Here is a 22,469-nt window from a genome sequence, read left to right as displayed (position 1 = left end):
CAGGATCAGAAACAGCCATCCCTTGAAGAATTTCCATGCCTGCGTGCTTGCCTTTTCTGGCTTGAAAGCAGCTTTATGAAGTATGTCTTCTGAATGAATCTGCAGTTTGTGAATCGGCATTTGAGAGGACGCTTTCCCTGCAACTCCCTGTGTGTGTGATGCTTCCCGTTGTAGCCGGGTCTTCCCATTGAGCTGGTAACGATGCTCTAATCCGCTCTGGAAGTGAAAGTTCAGTTCTTTTGGCTTCAGTCACCACTCTGCTTCATTTTCTCTTCTCGCAGTAAGAGCACAGTGTCCAGCTGGCTTTGTCTGTTCCTCGGGTCTTTTCATGAGCTCTCCTTCTGTGTCAAGCATGGTACAAGGAGGTGAGACTCCTTGGTGTTGGCCTTCACTCACAAAGAAAAATCCAGAGTGTCCCTGCAGAGCACTCTAAATGGTCTTACTTTCCCTGTGAGTGCCTTGTTATTGTAAATCCACCCACCTGCTCCTTGAACCCCTTTTGTTGGTAACCTGAGCAATGCTGGGATCCAGGTCCCTGCTTTTAGTGGTCTTGCTTGTAATCACTTGAGCAGGATGTCAGGGCCCTTGACATTGACCCTGGCTCTGCCTGCCATTTAGCAGGAAACATGCTCAGTCCTCGTTGAGTGATGTGCCTCTTGTATAAGACACAGGGCCAGTCTCCAGGGTCCTTTTGCAGCTCGGCATTATTGTACTCTACCATCATGCTTAAAATTCATCTCATTTATCTACATCTCTTCTGCCAGGCCAGCCTGCTAGTTCCTATGACAGTGGGAGCTACTTCACTGATATCAAGTTCAAGGCTTGGCACTGTGGGGATGCAGTAAAGATGGGAATGAGCGACTTCACAAATACTTTCGCAACTCTGTTTGGCTCACCCCACTTGCATCTTGGGGAAGTGCTGTCATGAAACTTCCTATAGAACCACTTCAGTGTTGCTGCTGACTTCCAGTTTACAAGGGCATGTCACATGCTTTGTGCAAAAATTTAGAATTAGCAGATAAATAGATTTTGGTGCAAAAAAAGAAATTTATACCTAGTTATTTCATAATGTGTGTTTTCCCATGCATTCTTTGAAGACCCCTTTGTGTGTGTGTGTGTGTGTGTGTGTGTGTGTGAGAGAGAGAGAGAGAGAAATACAAATATGTCAGACGTTTACTCCATAGATGATTGAGTTTCTTTGAAATTCATTTAAGAAAATTTACTTAGAAAATGTTTTCACTTTATATCTATAGTAAACTGAAGATATAAAATAATTTACTTTTTAGATTGTATTAAAAACATGTCTATTTTTGTCATTTTTAAAAAAGCATTTTTCAAAGATCAATTTGCTTATAAGAGTGAGGGAGAGAGAGAGTTTCCACCCAGAGACTGACTGCCTAAGTGCCTGCCATAACTGAAATCAGGAGCCTGGATAGCACCGGAGTCTCTCATAGGGATGACTGGAACCCAACACTTGGGGCCATTGTGTGTTGCTTTCCAGGCTCATTAGCAGGAAGTTGGGTGGGAAGTGGATCAGAAACGATGGCTTATGGGTATCCCAAGAGGAGTCTTAAACCACTGCCCCACACTACCAGCCCCAGCCTTTTGTGTTTGGTATTGATGCCAAATAAAGCAACAGTTGATGTTCTGTCTTTCCACCACCCCTGAAAAAGGAAGTCAGGACTCAAAATTATACCTCATTATCTTTGGCTCCAACTTAAGAGCAAATAGATGGAAAAATATCACTTAACCCGTGATATTGTCCAGGCAGAATTACAGTAGAAACTAGTACTTTTAGAAATGCATAAAAATGAAAATAAATTTGAAATCCCAACAATGGAATTAAAGAGCTATAACTTTTCTTCTAAAGTGAAATTGTACATGCTGAAATTTTGCTTTGACAAAAGCGGATAGACAGAGGACACTTGGAAAGTTTAAAGCACTCTAGTACCGTTATCCAAACACAAACATGTTTAGCATTTTTCTGCATTTTTTTCTCATTGATTTTTTTCCTTTTGTAATAATGAACTTTTTTTTTTTCTGCAATCACATGTTTGTTCGCAAGTTTAGTTCAGTTTTCACGGGGCCCCCATTTCAGGTTGAGGGTTAGTGAGAATGACGCAATTGTAAGTTTCTGACCAAGATGCTGTGTTTTATGTGTTGCTTAGCAGGTCCCCTGTCCATCCTAGCAATGGCTGTAGATTCCATGTCCTACTCCCTGTGTGTTCTCCTTAGCTGTGCCACACAGATGCAAATAGAGTATAAGAACACACACACACACACACACACAGCGATGACTTGGTGGAGTGACAGCAAAATGTGTGATCATCTTCGCTGCATTTGCCTTTTTGCCACTGTGTTCTATGCATGGCTTAAAATGAACCCCACATGCAGGGCTGGTGTGAAACAAAATTTTTAGTGGAATCCAAACTGCACTGGATGAACCAGGAGTGGAGACCAATTTCTGATACTCTGTGACGCGAATGAAGGTAATAAGTATCTAAACAGCAGCGAATGACAGGCAAGATCTTTGGGAAGAATCTCAGGCATGCGTACTGCGAAGCACAGACCTTCTGAGGGTCCCTTTCTGCTCAGGGCCTGTGGGCCCCAGGGGGTAACCTGCTGTCTCTTCTTCCCTCCTGTAGTCATGAGTCATCAGCCCCAGCAGTCCATGACCCCTAGCACCCTGAGCCAGCAGAGCCACCCTGCTCAGAACCCACCGGCGGCGGGGCTCCTGAGCATGCCCAGTGCGCTCACCACTCAGCAGCAGCAGCAGCAGAAACTGCAGCTCCAGAGGATCCAGATGGAAAGAGAGCGGATTCGGATGCGCCAGGAGGAGCTCATGAGGCAGGTACGACCTTCTCGTGGTGCCCACCGGGGGCCCAAAGTCTGATGAGGAGATACCTTGCTTGTTACCTGAATTGATCTCTTTCCTCTAGAAGCATCTGCCATGGTGAGCTTGACTCTTCATGGTGAGTCTGTTGGTTCTTCCAGGCTCCTGCCTGCGTTATCTTCAGTGACCAACACAAAAGCTAGCTCTATGAGCATGGCTGGCATTGGCTTCCACTGCTCCTCATTTGAAGAGAATGTTCTATCTGTTGCTGTGTAGCAAGTTATTCCAACATTTAGTGTCTTAAAATCGTAGCCATTTCACTGTATCACGTCATTGTGTGTGGTTTGGCATTTGGAAGAGGCTCAGCTGAGCTGTTCTTCTGTGTTGTGATGGCCAAGGTCACTTGGTGCTCTCAGCTGGTGAGTGGGCTAGCCTGGAGGGGGGAGGATGGCCTCCTTTAGTGTTTACCAGCTTGGTGAGGGTTGCTGCAAGATGGGGCTTAGCTGAGGCTAGAGCCTGGAGCATCTATATGTGCCATAAACAGCCTGGCTGCCTCGGAGTAGAGGGGCAGCTTCGGTGTCTAGAAGAGAAAGTCGTGAGAGGCAGGAAGTGGCTGTGTAAACTGTCATGGAGTCACTTTTGCCGAGTTGTTTTTATCAAAGCAGTCACTCAACACCTCCAGATCACAGCAGATCATGGAGACTGTGTCCCGCAGAAGAAACGGTGAGGAATCTGCTGGTCCGTTAGAGAGCATGAAAAAGAGGGTAAAATTGAAGGGACAATAGGAAAATGGTTGACATAGGAGCTCTGTCAGCAGGCTCTGTGAAACTGCCTGGGCATCGTTCACTACTTCATTCTTTTTTTGTTGTTTGTTTGTTTTTTAAGATTTATTTATTTTTATTGGAAAGTCAGATATACAGAGAGGAGGAGAGACATATCTTCCGTCTGATGATTCACTCCCCAATTAGTCGCAATGGTCAGATCTGTGCCCATCCGAAGCCAGGAGCCAGGAACTTCCTCCAGGTCTCCCACACAGGTGCAGAGTCCCAAGGCTCTGGGCCGTCTTCTTCTGCTTTCCCAGGCCACAAGCAGGGAGCTGGATGGGAAGTGGAGCTGCCGGGATTAGAACCGGCACCCATATGGGATCCCGGTGTGTTCAAGGCGAGGACTTTAGCCGCTAGGCCACGCTGTCAGGCCCATCATTCACTACATCATTCTGTCAGGCGACAGAACCAGGGCTGCGTGACCCCTGTGCATCAGGCTCGGTGCCGTGTAAGAATGAATAAAAGAGAATCCCTCAAGAAACCCACAGTTTTCTCCCTGCTCTGGTAATTGGTTCTGTGGAAGAACGCCATTTTTCCTTCTGTAGCGCTCAACTAATGTAACTTGTATTTACAGGCCTCAGACATTTTTCTGGCTACATTTTGGGAAGAAAAGCTTCCATTTATTGTTGCAATTTTTCAGACTTTGCTTTATGACTTCCATGAAGCAAGATAAATGGGTCGCTTCTTTTTGGGTAATAATTAGTTTTAACTGTTCCAGAAAGTTTTACTGGAGTGGGGAGGGGTTTGTGTTAGGTGAAAATTTTCTATTTTAGTCTTATCTGATGCTTTCAAAACTTATACATCCACTTCCATAAATGAATAATGTATCTCTTATTCATGAATGAATCATGTAATTTTCATCAAATAAATTCTAGAACATAAAGTACCCACATAGAATGTGGTTTAAAATACATGGAAAATTCAAACGATTTCTTAGACATAGCCTTTGAAAATAAAGGAAATGAAAATAAATCCTGCTTTGTTGCTCTGATGAATCTAGCTTTATAAGGTAAGCACAGTTGTGCCTTTTACCCCGAAGATTTATGTTTAAACTTTCCTGGTTATATTAAGGTAACAGTTGTTTATCCCATTTTTAGACATACAGTATCGTGTTTCTTGACAGGAAATAATTGTGTGGTTGTTTTTTGTCTTGGGATAATAATTCCATTTGGGATAATTTTTCTGTTTTCCTGTATGGTGGATTAGCTAGTATTAGAGCAGCCTTTATGAGTTCTCTCTTGGTTTGATATTTAAATGAATTGAGTCAGCTTCTTTTTTAAATGTTTTTAATACCACATTCTGCAAAGAAGGCCTTCCTTGTCTTTCTGCCTCTCTTTCTTTGGCTCCACCTCCATCTTTCCCAAGGAAAGCATTTCTGACAAGGGGTGGGGAGATGAGCCCCAAATTGTTTCTTTTACTCCAGCTGTAGGTGCCTTTGAACCAGCGTGGCTGGTTCACAGTACAGGAATGCCAACCCTGCTTCTTAACTGCTGGTCCCCAGAGACTGTGGAACGTGGAGCATTTTGCTGCATCACAAGGAACAGGTGCAGGATGCAGGACAGCCGCGGGCAAGGCTGTGCGCATGCGCCCACGGGGGCTCACACAGTTCATCTGTGGGTGTGTGCAGTTAGGAGGAGGGGACAACGCAGGAAGAAAATTCTAAGACTTTGTGATTGTGGAAAGTTTTCTTTTTTCCTCCAACCAGAAGCAGCTTGCTCTTTAGAGGTGTTATTTAAGGCCATTTGTGGACACTGCAAAATGTTTGTGGAAAAATGAAATTAAAACTTAAGTTTATATTGGTGAGCTTATTGAAGATCTTGTGTATGCATGAATTTCAACATATTTTGACACAAAAATAAACATAACTTTTATTCCATTTCCTTGAACCTTTTTAAGTACATGACTGATTTTGGTGGATTCTGATATTGTCTTGATGAGTTTTTTTTCTTGGCTTCTTTCTCTGTTCATCAATCCAGGGCAGAGGCAGGGAAATGGATGGGAAATAGAAGTGATCTTTGGCTCATCTGTTTAGCTGCCTCCCAGCATCTAGTAGGAGTTTGTGGGAATGAGGAAAGCCGTGGTCCTGGTGAGATTAAAAGCTTACCTGTTTTCTTGGGTTCCTCCACTCTGCCCCACTCCTGTGCTGTGGGTAATCAACAGCTGCCTTGAGTATTCTTTGCTAACTGGAAAGTCTGTAATGACCCAGACTCTCCTGTTGCTTACAGGAGATCCCTCACAGAACAGCCTGTCTCCACAGGACCCTTGTCGTGCAAGTGGGCCTCATCTGTACCTACCTGCAGTTCCACCCAGAGAGTCCTGGAGAGAGGAACCATGTGATGCTATGGCTTTGAAACAGAACAGGAAAACTAGCAAAATGTAATGATTACTTGAATTGATCCATCACTGGTGGGAGGTCATTTCATCTTTGTGTTTTTATTATTATTTCTCTCTTCTTTCTTCAGATTTATTTTTATATGAAAAGCAGTCACAGAGAAAGAGAGAGGAGAGAGAGATCTTCCATTTGCTGTTTGCTGATGAACTCCCCAAATGGCTACAATGGTCTGAGTTTGTCCAGACCCAAACCAGGAACCAGGAACTTCATATGTGTCCTCCACGTATTGGGCAGGGCTCATGTATTTGGATCTTCTTCCATTGCTTTCCCAGGCAACATTAACAGGGAGCTGGATCGGAAGTGCAGCAGCCAAGACTCTAACTGGTGCCTCTTTGGGACACCAGTGTTGCAGCAGTGGCTAAATGTGCTGCGCCGCAACAGTATCCTCTATTATTCTTAAATGAAATGATAAATGGGGAAGGTCCTTGTAAATTATATGCTATGGAAGAGTTCAGTTTCGTTTCTCTTCCTCTTTCTTCTGCTGGAGCTGTTATCCTCTACATGTAACTTGATGAGGGTGGACTGTGCAGAAAGCAATTCTGAGGCCTTATCTCATAATCCAATGTCAGGACTGAAGTCATGTCAAGATGCTAATTTGTTGCTAATCTGCAGTGAACCTCCATTACTTTAAGATGTTAACTCATTTTTTTCATTGCTTCCTTCCTTTATCTCCTTATTCATTCATTCAAAATAAACATTTATTTGGTAGAGAATAATAGCAAGATAAGTGGGATACAGCTGCCCTCAGATGACCTGTTTTTCTGTAGAAGATGCCCTCTGTGGCTTCAGCATCCCATGTGGGCACCAGTTCATGTCCTGGCTATCCTGCTTCAGGTCCTGCTGCCTGATGAAGTGCCTGGGAAAGCAACAGAGCATGGCTACCATGTGGGAGGTGACCTGGCTCCGAGGTTCAGCCTGGCCCAGTCCTGGTCGTTGTGGGCATCTAGGGAGTGAATCAGGAGATGGAAGATCACTCCCTCTATGTCTCTTCTTCTTTTTCTCTCTCGGTAACTTTGGCTTTCAAAGAAATCTTTAAAAATGTCATCGAATCTGAATGGGTGGCCCTAGTAGGAGATTAAAACCCTCTGCTACTTCATGAGGTCCTGTGGCTACCATCTTTGACTTTCGTTCCGAATACTGAAACTAGCCACACTAGAGCACGATTCTATGAAAATGGCAACAAATGCAACTTCATATTCTTGGCTTTTTAAAAAAAGTCATTAATTTGAAAGGCACAGAGAAAGGGAGAAAAAGATTGATCCTCTGGGTCACTGCTCAAAAGCTTGCAACAGCTGGAGTTGGGCCAAGCAGAAGGCAGGAACATGGAACTCAAGTCAAGTCTCTTACATGGTTGGCAGGAAGCCAACTACTCAGTCCGTCACTGGCTGCTACGCAAGGTGCACCTAAGCAGGAAACTAGAATCAGGACCAAGTCAGGCTTTCAAGGCAGGTGCCTTGATAGGATATGAATGTCCTAAATGTCTTAACCACTGTGCCATATGCCTACACCTTTATTCATTCTCGGCCGTCCCTCAGGCCAACAAGGCCTTGAACAGCTATACACGTAGAGCTACAGTGAGCCTTGGTGTCTCTGCTTGATTAGAATTTTTCTGAAGTAGGAACATTTCCTCAAATGTGTTCTCTCCATCAGTTGAGCTACTAGTATTTGGTCAATTGAAATGTGACAGTAAACATGGCCTTACTAAGAAAGTGGGTCATAAATCAGGAGCACCTTGAAGAACTTGGTCTATGTTCTATGATACAGTTTTATTTTTGCTCAGTTTCCTAAAGGCTGTGAGGCACCTTCAGGTTCCACTAAGAAAGCTTTCTTTTTTCTTTTAAATCCGGAAAGATTCATTGATTCACGCATTCATTCATTTTTTAAAGGTTTATTTATTTTTATTGTACAATCAGATTTATAGATAGAAGGAGAGACAGATCTTCTGTTGGAAGATTTTCCTCATGTGGCCACATTGGCCAGAGCTGAGCTAATCCAAAGCCAGGAGCCAGGAGCTTCTTCTGGGTCTCCCATGTGGGTGCAGGTTCCCAAGGTTTTGGGCTGTCCTCCACTGCTTTCCCAGGCTACAAGCAGGGAACTGGATGGGAAGCGGGGCTGCCGGGATACAGACCAATATCCATATGAGATCCCAGCGTGTGCAAAGCAAGGACTTTAGCCACTAGGCTACCATGTAGGGCTGCATTAATTCATTCAAAAGGCAGAATTACACGCACAGACACACAAAAAGTGGTCTTCCATCCATCTGCCAATTCACTCTCCAAGCTGGAACTTCGTCTGAGTCTCCTACTTGTTCGGCAGCAGCCTAAGGCCTTGGCCAAACTGCTGTTCCTTGCTCACATTAACAGAGAGTTGGATTGTTAGTGGACCCTCCAGCCCTCAAATCAGCGTTCATATGGAGTATCAGTGTTGCAGGCATGGCTTGACCTGGTATGCTGCTACACTGGCTCCGAATGTGGCAGTCTTTGGGAAAACAAACAAACAAAACCCCCTTAGTGGAAGTCTTACTTCCTGATTGCTTTATTTTTTTTAGAAAAGAAATTAGAATTTTGTTGGTGAAGGTTTTATTGGTAGAAAAATCTTTTTTAAAAAAACTACAATGACTGTTTTGGTTTTTTCAGCCTAGTGTTTGCCTTGTGCCTTGAAAGTCGCGATTGCAGCTTCCCCAGATGAAATGGAAAATGTTAGGTACTGGTAGGACGTTAAGAAGCAGACTTCTTAATTTCTGTTTACTCATCTCGAGGGGCAATCTCTTGATATGAAAAACAGAGGGGTGGGCGTATCTGAGGCGAGTATTGCTTTTCACACATGATATTGTGTCCTGTTAATAACATGTACATTTAAATAGAATGCCTCTGAGCTGGAGCCTTCTGCTGGAAGACTTTATTCATGTCAGCCTCCGGGACCAGGCTGACCACAGTGACCCCTTCTCTGGCCACTGCTGTTGAGAAACCATTGTTATTTGCCAGCCTTCCCTCAGTGGGGTTTGGGGACCAGGAGAATGCAACTTGTTAGGCAGAAACGCTGACTCAGCCTAGCCTCTGGTTGCCAGAGCAACGGGGAGGCAGTTTGAAGGAGGCCTTGGTTTCTCAGCCAGATCCCCGAGGATTTGCAGCGCTTCCCACGCCAGCCAGCTATGGGTAGCCTTGGTTCGGAAAGGTGCTGAGCGCTGTTTTCTGTCAGGAGAACATTCGTGATCTGTAGGGAATAAACAGTGCAGCATCACGAAGCCCAGATGGTAGCTCTTTCAGACTGCTTCCTTCAGAACAAGGGCCTTGAATTTCACGTTTGAAAAGCACTCCGTGGACAGGCATTTCAAGTTGACAGGGTCAGCCAGTGTGCGGTGAATTTGTAAATCCCCATCTAACACAGTGACCATTTCAGTTCATTCTTTGAATCACTGCTTTTAGCAGGTGCAGTGAGCTGGCGATCCTGGTTCTTACCTTCCATGAAGTTCCCTCAAGGGTTTTACTTACTCACAAGTTGAAGATATCATTCACTTCGATTTTTTTTTCCTGGAAGTTTTATTTCTTTGAGAGGCAGGATGAGAGAGATCTTCCATCTGTTGCTTCAGTCCCTGAAAGGCTGCAGCAGCCAGGCCTCATGCAGGTCTCCCACGGGAGTGACAGGAGCCCAAGCTGCTAGCTCCCCAGGCTGCCAGGAGGCAGGTGGGTCAACAGCAGAGCAGCCAGGACCGCAACTGGTGGTTCTTGATGTGGGATTCCTCTGAAAACTGGTATGAGTGGAACTTATTTTAAAGCGGAGGGTCCACCAAGGAAATTCACCTTAAAATCACGCAAGTATGGAGAAAGTAACACTTTTAAAGAGTTGCTTACTTATTTTTGCTTGGAAGGCGGAGCTTGACAGCTCTGGCATCAGCTGACTTCACTCCCTACATGGCCACAGTGGCCAAGCTGGCTCGAGCCAGAAGCCCAGAACTCTACACGGATCACCCACATGGGATTCAGGCACCCAAGTACTTGTGTGCCTCCCAGGGTGTGCAACTGACAGGAAGCTGGAATAGAAACCAAACTGGAGTTGAACCCCACACTGTGACCCAGGATGTGGGTTTACCCCCACAGCAAGCTGCTGTGCTGCTACAAGGCCCTCCCTTAACTTTGATTTTGTTGTTGCTGTTGTTTTAACACTAGATTGTTGCGCACATCCGTAATGACAAGAGTGGCAGGCCGAGTGTATTAACAATGGCCTCAGGAAGCATCCTCCCCTAAGTATCCAAGTTTTGACTGTTCTTGTACAGTAATAGCTTGGCAGCTGAGCATGTGTGATGAGGTTTCCAGAAAAGGAGGCCCCATAAAAAGGGACCATTTCTAGATTCTTTTGGCCCTGATGGACATGATGGATGTGGGGAAAATTGTCCCTTTGCAAAGCAGGTTAATCATTCTGTGTTCTGCCTCTGCAGTGCCTTGGGGTTTGGGCAGTGAGAGCAATTTCTCTGCTCCAGAAAGACTGCCAGGATTTTTAAATACTGCCTTTTTTTTTTTCTTTTCTTTTGTTTCCACTCACCCCACCCATTGTAATTAAAACAAGACAGTCTTCCATTTTTGGCCATACACACTTCCCTGGAGCCCCGCACCCCTAAAGAGGCGATTGTCATGTGTGTCCCTTTGAAGTTCCTCCCAGGGAGGGCTGGCCCAGGGAGCTGCTCCCTCGGCCAAGGACAGAGTGGGCTGCAGGAGGCTTTTAGCTGCTGTTGACTTTCTCACCTTCTGTGTTGATTTCTTGCACAGACCAGCTGCAGCCCCGTTGGGAGCTGGGAGGAAGGGAGGGTCGAGGGCTGCGTCCAGGGACATCTTCAGCTCACAAACAGAGTTTGTCCGCCCCATCCTCCACCCTGCCCATTATTCCACTCGCTGGCCAGATCCCTGCGTGCTAAGAGAAGGTGTTTTTTAACCCACATATAATTATTTGCTTGAGAGAGAGACACAGACAACCACAGGCTCGCAAGGATCCCCAAGCCCTTATTTGGCCACTGTCTTCCACTCCCTTCTCAGACAGTGAGAAGAAATAAATCTGGAGAGGGTGCAAAGGACTGGGGTGGTGCCTTTCTAGATCTTTCTGAAACTGGCCCTTCCAATCAGCATTTATGACTGTGTGTGAGGGTTGTATTGTGAGGCCCCAGGATGCCAGCTCCACCCATATACATTGAAAAGAAGAATAAAATACGTTCTGGACAGTGTGTTTCCAACTCAGGGAGGAACCCCACGTGGGACATGAGACAGGCAGTTGGCTTCCCTTCACCCCTACACTGCCTGTAGGCAGCCCAGCGAGAGCCTGGCATTTCCATTTTATAGCTGGGGAAACGGGCCACAGAAGCAAAGTCACTGGGCTCTCAGCCAGTGAGTAGGTAAAAGGGCTGGGAATGTGGGGCCTGCCAACCTCAACCCTGGCTGGCCAGCTGCTTCCTGCTGCACTGTTTGTGCTGGTTGTGGGAACAGACACGGCCGGCTTGCCTGCCTTCAGTCTTTAGGCATAACCCTGGCTTCACCACCTCTGCTCATCAGCCAAGGGATCCTGGGGGAAGTTGCTGTTTCTCTGCCCCTTGCTTTCTTCACTGTAAAATGGAGACAGTGAGCTAGAATGTAGAAGCCCACACAGCAGCCTTTCCCACGTAGCCAGCAATACGCTGATTGTAGCTGATACTTCTGTGTCCCCAACTCTTTGCTCATTCTATGGAGAGTCACACTGGGCCTTGCTCTTGGTAAATATGTTTTCTAATCTTTAAAAAAACAGGTCTTATATGCCATGTTTTTTCTGATGAAGAAATCTGTCAAGGAAGCTTACGAATGTAGTCTTAAGATGCCACAGCTGTATATAAATGCTGAACTGGGACTTGAACTCGTGTCTTTCTGATTCCGTAGTTGGTCTCCTATACCAGGCCCCCCGGACATATTTAATACCATTGCATCCTTAGCTACTTTTGAGGCCTCCAGGAGCCGATTTTCCAGAAAAGTGATAGGCAGCCGGTTCCCCCACTGAACCAACTCTGAACTAGAAAGTTCTGTCTGCTTCCTCCTTTCCTGTGAGAGTCTGGGCTGGGCCCCTCGAGTCTTCTGCTCTGCTGACATACTCTCCCTCTTTGTCATAGGCTGTGAGCCCTCCTCTCTCCCCACCCCTCTCCTTGTCCTGACTCTTCTCTTGTGGTCGCTCTTCGAAAGGACTTCAGTGAAGTGTTGAGCAGAGAGTTGGTACAGCTTTGGGTAGTTGGGTCGGCTGGTGGGAGGAAGGTGAGGTGGCATATCTTGAGAGGCAGTGATGGCCTGGCTACTACTCAGGTGGAACGGAACCTTAGTGCATGGTGATACCCGGGAGATGGGAGTTGGCTAGACCTGGCCATTGTCCCCCCCGTTGTGTGTCTTCTCCAGTAGACCCTTCCGTGAGGTCAAGGCCCTGCTGACTTGTCAGGTGCTGTGTATCTGCTGCCAAGGACAGTACCTGGGAACAGGCAGGCTTAGTAGTAGTTGTAATGTAGGTGCAGATGAATGAACAGTTGTGGGGGCTGAGACAGAGCTGCCTCAGGTTGTGAGCACAGGTGGCTGGTCATGGCATGAAGAGAAAGGTGGATATTAGTGTTAAATGCCACTTTGGGACCAGGCTTGGAGTTTTGGACACCAGCTGGGCTTGTTTATGTAGTTTAGGACTGGGAGGAAAGGAGCGAGTGACTTGCTTTGATTGTGGTGGTCAGGATGGGCATTCTGGATGGGGTGGTGTAATGGGATCTGTAAGGCTGGGTAAGGCATGGCTCAATGCTGAGCAACCCGGGTCCTGAGAGCCTGGGAACCCAGAGGCTTGTTTGGTAGGACAAGGAGGGCAGACACTGGGAGGGAATCTGTAAATAGATGGATTAACTTGAGCAGAGATGGGAGAGCAGAGACAGAGCCAGGGCTCAGCTGTGCCTGCTCAGGAGGAAGCTGAGGACCAGGCACGGCCACACCCGATCCCTGGGCTTCCAAGGCTTGAGTCACGTCCTGCAGACCTCCCCAGCTGTCACCCCTCTGTGCATGGGAGCTGACTTAGCCCAAGGCCCATCTCTGGTCTTTACGTCCTGGTCTAGGTGAACTTGGATCTTTGTCTGCCTTTTGGTTATGACAGTGCAAGGACATTGGATGTCATGTGTTATGTTCATACTGCAACAAAAACAGCAAAACCCAACCCTCTCCTGCTTGGGTGGGGACGTCTTGGTGAGGTTAGACAGAGTTTTTGTGCTGTTCATTTTTTTTCAATTCATAAGCAGGCACAGACATATTTTAAAAAAAAGGGCTGAAATTTTAATAGTTCTAAGTATAGTACTATTATATTATAAAACATAATTGAGTGAAATGAAACTGCTTACCACTCTCCATTTAGTTCACGTATTTATCATTGGGACAGATAGAGATGTGAAAGAGACAGAGAGAGATGAGAGATCTTCTGTGAATTAACTCTCCAAATGTCTGCAACAGCCTAGACTGAACCAGGTTGAAACCAGGAGCCTGGAACTCAATCTGGGCCTAGAGCAGTAGCCTAGCAGCTAAAGCCCTCACCTTGCCTTGCATGCGCCGGGATCCCATATGGGCGCCAGTTCATGTCCCGGCGTCCCTGCTTCCCATCCAGCCCCTGCTTGTGGTCTGGGAACGCAGTGGAGGACAGCCCAATGCCTTGGGACCTTGCACCTGCACCCATGTGGGAGACCCAGAAGCTCCTGGCTCCTGGCTTTGGATCAGCACAGCTCTGGCCATTGTGGCCTCTTGGGGAGTGAACCAGCAGATGGAAGATATTCTCTCTCCTCCTCTCTGTATACCTGAAAGAGATATACAGAGAGCAATGCATCTATTGCTTTCTTGGCCCTACTGGCGCATGATGCTGAGTGTTACACTGCTCAGTCTCTACAAGGTTGGCCAGAAAAAAGTTTCTCATCATCCAGAGTAGATCCATTCCACACAGTGGAGGGGTTTTAAAATTGTTTTATTGTTTAGTTTTGCTTTTGTCTTCTGAAGCGGGACTATAGAATTTGAGAAGAATTAAACTTTAAAGGCAATCCCTTGGCCAGGCACCTTACAGGTGATACTTTGCTTCATCATCACAGCATCCCTGTCCCGTGGCTGCCTCATCACCCTTCTTTACACTTGAGATGGGGGAGTCACTGGCTGGGAGATGGCAGGGCCAGCCGAGCCTCAGATCCCAGCCCCTGGCCCGAGAGGTCCTGCTCCTGGCCACTCTTTACCTCCTGTTCATCTAGTGTTCACAGCAGGAAGGGGTGCTGTGGGAGCACCTCCTCAGGATAGGGAGTTTGCACCTGGATGATCCGGAATTGTGTGAGAGAGCACTCAAATTTGTATTCGAAAGTGAGAGTGGATATTTATTTTTGCTTCCATTATTCACCCTAATGTAAACCTGATTTGGATTTGGATTCTGATCCTACTTTTTATCTACTTGTGGAGCAAATATGCACTGAGTAACCCACCCTTTGCCTAGCACGGTTATAGATGGTGGGGACGCAGGATTGAACTGAAGAAACCTGGGGGCTTACATTTGAATTGAAGTTACTATAAAGAAAACTCATACAGGTTAAGGAGGAGGCAATAACAAACATGAAGCTGTTTTTTGATTTTTTAAAAAAGATTTATTTATTTATTTTATTGAAAAGCAGATATGCAGAGAGGAAGAGAGATAGAAAGAACATCTTCTGTCCATTGATTCACTCCCCAAGCGGCCACACTGCCTGGAGCTGAGCTGATCCGAACCCAAGAGCCAGGAGCTTCATCCAGGTCTCCCACACCGATGCAGGGTCCCAAGGCTTTGGGTCATCCTCGACTGCTTTCCCAGGCCACAAGCAGGGAGCTGGATGGGAAGTGAGGCCCTCTGGAATTAGAACCGGTGCACATGTGAACTATCAAACTTTTCTTTCTAGATTTGTTTAGAAGCTACTCCAGGATTTGAATGATGGACTGAAATCATCTTTAAATAAGTCTTCATTTTATTTTGCTTGCTATTCATGGGCTACTGAAAAAAAAAGTGCGAATATGCTGATTGCTTGCCAACTGCATGAACGGAAATGAACCACAGACCCTTATTTCATTGTAGATTGATTTCCTATCAGTCAGGGCTCATGGTTTGTCAGAGTTGTGTTACCATAATGTGGATTAGCAACACAGTGAACTCGCAACCAAAAGTTGTAACTGGGAGCTGTCTGGTTTTGCCTGGGAGCTATCTAGATAGCCGTTAACTCTTCACAGGAAGAGAAGAGAGCCAACCAAGACACCTCCCCCAAGATGACATAATCTTCCATATGCCATGGTGTCTATAGTCTTGGGGCTTGAGGGATGATGGATGAGACATACAGACTTCAGCTTGGAAAGAGGAAAAGCCCTTGGCACATGTTGGGCATGGATCTGCCATGGCGTGAGATGCAGGGATCAACACACCAAAGTGTCAAAACGGGCCAGACTTCTGATGGTTGTACTGCCTGAACATAAATGGAAGCCAACGAATTTGGAGCCTTTGGGGTGTACTGTCCTTGGTGAAGTAACACTAGCTTTTAAAAAGTAACAGATATATTTATTAGATACGATATGTAATATAACATATTTAAATATGTATTGATATGTGATGTTTTATATGTACATATTATATATTTTGTGTGATATATATGCTGAGACCCTAAGTCCATGAGATTTGAATTGGATCTACATAGTCTTATCAACCATCAGCCATTTTAGTTAACAAAATCGTCAGATGAAAAACTGACTGGCATTTTTTTTTTTGACCCTTAAAATTTTTGATTAATATTGATTGGCTTTTTAAGCCAATCGGGGAGAGACAGACAGACAGATGGGAGTGGGGTGTCTTGGACCCCCATCTGTTAATCCACTCCCTGAGTGCTTGCGATACTTCGTAGCCACACTGAAAGTGGGAGCCCAGGGAAGTGGCCCGTATGGATGGCAGGAGTTCAGTTCCTTGAGTTGTTATTACTGCTTCCAGGGTCTCCAGTCCGGATTGATATGCTAACTACCAGCTCCTTCACCGACTTTCTAACAAACTTTTAAAAACTGATTATTCTTTTTCTCCTACCTATTGACACAGAGTCAGACAGACACACTTCCGTATGGAGCTGGCTTTGCTGGCTTGTGAGTGGCAAAGACCAGACTGTACGTGTTGGTTCAGGAGAATCTGATGGCTTTGATTGATTTGATTCCTGGGAAGCTGGGTAAAAATAACTCAGTCCCTGAAACTGCCCTGAGGGGGCCATTGTCCTATTTGGGCAGTTAAACAGTTGCACGGTTGGGGCAGTTGCAGAATAAGCGATCAGAGGCCGAATATTAGCTGGGCTTCCCCTTTGCTTTGTAGTTGTGATAAAGGGACTCAAGTCTGGAAGACTTTCTGCACGAACGATTTCCTGATGATTGTGACTTAGCTGGCAACGAGCAGAAAGTGCTTTTTGTATTTGGCAAAAAGATGTCATGTGACATTTACTGTGCTCCAAATTGTGTGACACTTGAGTAGCTCTGACCTCTCCCTCTGCTTGTCGCACCGTGTAGGAGGCTGCTCTCTGCAGACAGCTGCCCATGGAAGCTGACACTCTGGCCACGGTTCAGGCTGCGGTCAACCCACCTGCCATGACTCCCGACATGAGATCCATCACCAATAACAGCTCAGACCCCTTCCTCAATGGGTGAGTTGGTGCTTGGGGGCCATTGCTGTCTGTAGTGTATGATCTGGACCATAAGATGGTCTCTGTTTACACTGGAACAGGTGTGGAGGAAGAGGGTGGAGATGAGTACAGAGGGATGAGTGGGCAGAGCTGTCAGACGTGGAGTTAACCCCTAGTCAATAGTCTGAAAGCAGAGATGAATTTAGATTTTTAAACTAGGTGATGTTGTCCAGAATTAGACTTACAAGAATCCTGTGAGAGCAAAGCAAGAGGGAACATTTGTGATATGTGGAGAAGGTCTGTAGTTAGCAGGGTAGTGCAGTCAGTGGTTGCTCTCTGGTAACATGAAGGATTATTGGGGAAAGAGCATGAAAGCCACCGGAAATCCATTCCCCTTTTGTTGCATCTTTGATGTGAACCCAAAGTTATGAATTCAAAAACTAGTGAAAACAACTGATTTTAAAAAATGGAACCCAACAGCAAAAGGACAAGTTGTTAAGTGGAAATATCCTGATGAGTAGAAATGGTGAACTTTAATTGTAGTCCTTGAAACGCAAGTAATACGTTATTTCCTATCTTTTCTGCCTTGGCGGATATTTTTGGTAAACAAACAAATACAGTCTTTATTAGAGAAAAGGAGAAACAGTACAAACCGTGAGGGGAAAGGAGCTTTTAAGTTGTTGACTTTAAAGTAATGACTGTAAGGAAAAGCATAAGGAATGACGTAAGAGATGCTCATGCACCCAGCACCCAGATTGGCCGCATTTCCACCTAGTCGTATTTTATGTAAATAATGTGTTCCAATTAATATTTGAACCCATCCCTGTTGCCGCTGAAATCTCTTTTTTTTTTTTCTTTCTTCTAGTAAGTAGGCTTGGTATTCGGAAGGTGGTGTGTCCACCACATATAACTTTTTATTAGTGTATTTTCATTTTATTTAAAAGGCAGAGAGACAAAGAGAAACAGATAGAGATCTTCCTTTCGCTGCTTTGCTTTGCGACAGCCCACCAAGGCTGTAGTTCCTGTGCACTTGAGCGTATGTGTCCATACTGAGTCAATATCGGTTTTTATTTTGAAAAATGTATGTAAATTGTGTCACACTTTTTATGTAGAACAGTGTCCATGTTAACGAAATCGGTGCCAATGTCCTGTAAGTTAGCAATGGTTGTTTTATTTTTGTTGTTGTCAGAGATGTATTTATTTATTTGATAAGGCAGAGTGACCAGAAAGAGAGGGAGAAACAGAGATCTGCTAACTGCTGGTTCACTCCCCTAATGGCTGCAATAGCCAGGGCTAGGCCAGGTTGACACCAAGCACCAGGCGCTTCATCCAGGTCTCCCACAAGGGTGGCAGGGGCCCAAGTGCTCAGGCCTTCTTCCACTGCTTTCCCAGGCACATTAGTAGTGAAATGAATGAGAACCAGAGTAGCTGCAATGCAAACTGTTGTTCATATGGGATGTTATTCTTGCAGGTGGCAGCACACCGTTGGCCCCAATGAATGATCAGTTTTATGTGGTTACCACTTATTTTAATGGACTTAGAACATATTTCAAAGTTGAAGGAAGACTCAAACTGTGCTTCCTTTTTTTGCCTTGCAAGTTAGGCAGACTGTTGGGAGATACTAGCCTAGAGTTTTTGTGACTGTACTTTCATTGTCAAACTTCTTTTGCGGGCTTGCGTCTGAATTTGTCCATCTTCTGCCCTCCAGAGGGCCCTACCACTCCCGGGAGCAGAGCACCGACAGCGGCCTGGGGTTAGGGTGCTACAGCGTCCCCACAACTCCAGAGGACTTCCTCAGCAATGTGGAGGAGATGGATACAGGTAGGAGACAAACTGCAATGGCGTGCAGTGTGGTCATGCTTTACAGTAGTGTCATTAGACACCTCGGCTCTGAAATCCAACCGGAAACACTAGTGCCCAGTAGCTGCATCGAGTGACAACTGGAAAGCCAGCCGACGATTAGTACCCAACACTAATGATTAGTCTCTACTCCGTAGCCAATTCCAATATAGTGATATACATGCACACACAGGCACACACCAGGTCTTTTCTTTTTAAGCAAAGTCTCAATTACATTCTTTTAAACTTTTATTTATTTGGAAAGCAGAGGGGGAAGGAGTGGCAACAAAGGTCTCCCATGCAAGGTTCAATTCCCAAACTCCTGCAATAGCTTGGGCCAGGCTAAGCAGGGAGCTAGGAACTCAGTCCAAGTTTCCAGTGGGTGGGGCTAGAACTCAACCTATGTGAGCCACACTTGCTGCGTCTCCTGCAGCATCTTATTGTTGTCTCAACAGCCGCTCCTAAGGGCAGGATTTTCAACTCTATTTTCTTTACCTTGTTTCTTGTAACCCCTTCATCACTACTGCATTAAGATAGCCTTACCTGCTTTGTCATTTTCTACAGTGGGTATTGGTGTCATGCTAGATTATAGTTGCAATATATGGGTCACTTCTCTTGGGAAGTGGTACTGGTTTATGTGGCTCTACCACTGTGCATAATTTTTTCATGTCACTGACTGCATTTGGGAAGTAGTCAGCAGGGAGATTTGAAAGCAGAGCAACTCAGGGGATTCCACGGGGCCAGCTCTAAGTTCCAGGGTGGTAATGACGTTACCCCTCAGCATTTAGAAACAGGACCACGGTGACTTTCACGTCCTCCAACCCAGCCCGCAGCAGGCTTCCCTGGTATGTTGCCTTTTCTCCTGTTCTGAAGAAATGGGGCTCCCAATTGTAAAAATCCAAAGTTGCTCTTCTAGCTCATCTTGGATCTCATGGTAGAACTGCCAGAGGATACCCTAGAGCCAAAAAATGACATCTGAGGCGTGCAGTATTTGGAGTAATTCGTTCGCTTTTTCCATCTTCAGCACTGATGATGCTCTCAGGGTCAGGCATTTGGCGCAGGTTTTAAGACAGCATTTGGGACACCCACAGCTATGCTGGAGTGCCTTGGTCTGCGTCTCAACTCTGTTTGCAGTTCCAGTTTTCTGCGAATGCACACCCTTGGGAGGCAGCAGCAATGGCTCAAGCCCTCAAGTCCCTGCCTCCCACACAGGAGACCTGGATGGAGTTCTTGGCTGCCAGTTTTCCTTGGTCCCGCCAAAGCGCTGGGGGAGTGAACCAGCAGGTGGAGGTCTTTTCTCACCTGTCGATCTTGTTTCTTTTTCAGCCTTTCAGAGAAATCTATTATTAATTGCAAAAGTTGTTTGCCTCAAGCATTTGTTCACAGTGCCTGTGCTTTGCTAGGCTCTTCTAGAAGATTCCTTCCTGTGCTGTGAGCCCAAATTGTTGGGGGTCTCAGAGTCACATGTGTCTCCCAGTGCAGTACTGGAGCTACTCACGTGCTTTCTCTGGAGCACCTCATCCAAGGTTTTGGGGCCAGCCTGGTCTGTCCTGCAAGGACTCAATGCAGGAATAGTCTGAATTGCTCATTTTCCTCTGCTTTGGTGTTTGACTTCCACGTTATGTCTTCTCTCTGTCTCTTTTCGGTGTGAAACTTACTTTACTGCCTTTGGAACAGTCTTAGGTAGCTCCTTCCTGTGTTTAAACATTGTTTAGTTTCATCTTTTAAACACTGGGAAGCCAATAAAGATAAAAAGCAGTTAAATAAGCAAAAAAAAAAAAAAAAAAAAAAAAAAAGAAAAAACCCTCAAAAAAGCCCATAGGGAGATTTTTATTTTTTAGAAGAATGGATTTAATTCTTGAAATTTTTTTTAAAAAGATGTATTTATCTTTATTGGAAAGATGTACAGATTTACAGAGAAGGAGAGACAGGGACCCATCCGCTGGTTCACTCCCCAGATAGCTGCAACAGCTGGAGCTGAGCTGATCTGAAGCCAGGAGCTTCTCCTGTCTCCCACACAGGTGCAGCATTCCCATGCTTTGGGCCGTCCTCCACTTCTTTCCCAGGCCACAAGCAGGGAGCTGCATGGGAAGTAGAGCAACCGGGACATGAACCTGCACCAATATGGAATCCCAGTGCATACAAGAGCAGGTTTTAGCCAATTGAGCTGTCCTGCGTGGCCCTCTCTTGGAATCTTTTTAACACTTATTTCACAGGCAGAGAGACAAACAGCGAAAGCTGCCACTGGTTCACTGCCCCAAATGTTTGCCGTGGCTGGGGCGGGGCCAGGCCAAAACCAAGAAAGAGCCCAGAACTCCTTGGGAGTCTCCATTTGGTAATGAGGCTTGAAATACTAGAACCATCACCATGGACTCGCAGGAGGTGCATTAACAGAAGCTGGACTAGCATCTTTGCACCTGTTTTAAATGAGGGTCCTCAGTGAGGCTGAAGACTTGAGGATGAGAGCTGTGTCTGTCAAGGGCTTCACAGAAGGGATGACCATGGTTTCCTTTGCTTCCATTACAGGAGAAAATGCAGGTCAGACACCTATGAACATCAACCCTCAGCAGACCCGTTTCCCAGATTTCCTTGACTGTCTCCCCGGGACGAACGTTGACTTAGGAACGCTGGAATCTGAAGATCTGATCCCACTCTTCAACGATGTCGAGTCTGCTCTGAACAAAAGCGAGCCTTTTCTGACCTGGCTGTGACCACTACTGTTGTAACGTGGAGGCAGCTGGGACCTGACATTTCCTGGGCCTCTAGGAAAAAGCCATGGAGCAGAGCAGGTGTGCAGGAGCTCTCCTTTCTGCCTCCACGACTCATGCTCACTCCCTCCTTCCCACGGGGCCAGCCTAATCATTGCCTGGTTTGCATCAACACTCATTGAAGTTAAAACAGAAATGCATATTCTATCTTCATTTTCTGCAAGCCTGCATTCCTCTGAAGAATATGCAGAGTTGCCCCGCCCCCGCCCCCTTCTCTCTCTCCCTCTCTCTCTCTCTGTTCTCCCATGGTCAAACTTTTCTGGGTGTTAGGTGAAATTCATCCATCGCTTGAGTACAAACCATAAAATGCTGACCACAGGCAGCACATTCAGACAGGCAACTTGGTCCAGGAAATGGGCGGAAAATTAGATCTAATTTACGGTTTCAAAGGCTGTACTGATGATGATAGCAGTTCCAAATGCTTTAAAAATCTTTTAAACTTGAGCTTTAGAACAAAAAAAAAGTCATTCTATGGCTGATAAGATTCTGCCGTGTGGGATACATGTAGTTTTGAACCCCTGCTGGCTCTGATAGCTCTTCTACTGCGCATGTACCATAGCATGCCTAGTCCTGCCCGCCCCATTCCTTTCGGCTGCATGGTATCCAGATGGCATTGGACTGCCAGCGGGAGGCCGACAGCCATGGACGTCATGGTCTTAGACCTCTGAGCTTCGCAAAGAGACCAGTTTGGTACTAATTACAAACATGAGTGGATCAAAACTTTACAAGTTGAATTTTTTAAAATGGTGGCTAAGAATTGGATGTTAATTTTATAAAGCAATGTAATTTTGTTGTTGAGGGCAAAGGGCAGTCAGATATTGCAGATCAAGCAGTGGCAGCTTTTTATCTTTACAACTCTGCTGAAAGCACGCTCAATGAGCCTTGTTCATTTTGCTTTGAAAATGTCAAGTGTTTAACATAATTGTATCTATGAAACTGTGTGAAGGATGAGGCAGATCTCTGACTGACGTGTCCAATAGGGCCCTTTGAGGCCTAGGGTGGAGACCTATGTTTCTGAATTCAGCAAAATTGATTGCTAAGTGTATTAGCCTAATCCTGTTTGCTATAGTTGGTATCAAAAGGCATGACCTATGTATTCAATACCTCTTATGTAACCAAAAACCATTGTTTATTTGCTTTGGAGGACTGA

At 45.7% G+C, this 22,469-nt stretch overlaps 1 protein-coding gene across 2 annotated transcripts in view; it reads left to right on the top strand.

Annotated features, from left to right (window-relative positions):
* The window catches only part of WWTR1 (WW domain containing transcription regulator 1), a 131,420-nt gene extending 109,927 nt beyond the window's left edge, over nt 1-21,493 (top strand). Inside the window, exons 5-8 of one of the 2 annotated variants that reach the window (XM_058661423.1) lie at nt 2,646-2,851; nt 16,600-16,733; nt 18,421-18,533; nt 21,078-21,493. In XM_058661423.1, the coding sequence (XP_058517406.1) occupies nt 2,646-2,851; nt 16,600-16,733; nt 18,421-18,533; nt 21,078-21,262 (638 nt within the window). In that variant the 3' untranslated portion in view covers nt 21,263-21,493. The remainder of the gene's footprint in view (nt 1-2,645; nt 2,852-16,599; nt 16,734-18,420; nt 18,534-21,077) is intronic. The other variant, XM_058661424.1, reaches the window with a different exon arrangement.
* Nucleotides 21,494-22,469: the final 976 nt, after the last annotated feature.

Source organism: Ochotona princeps, chromosome 3, assembly GCF_030435755.1.
Source record: "Ochotona princeps isolate mOchPri1 chromosome 3, mOchPri1.hap1, whole genome shotgun sequence".
NCBI classification, from domain to species: domain Eukaryota; kingdom Metazoa; phylum Chordata; class Mammalia; order Lagomorpha; family Ochotonidae; genus Ochotona; species Ochotona princeps.
Note: the sequence above shows the minus strand (reverse complement) of the source record. Positions and strands in the feature narration are given on the sequence as shown.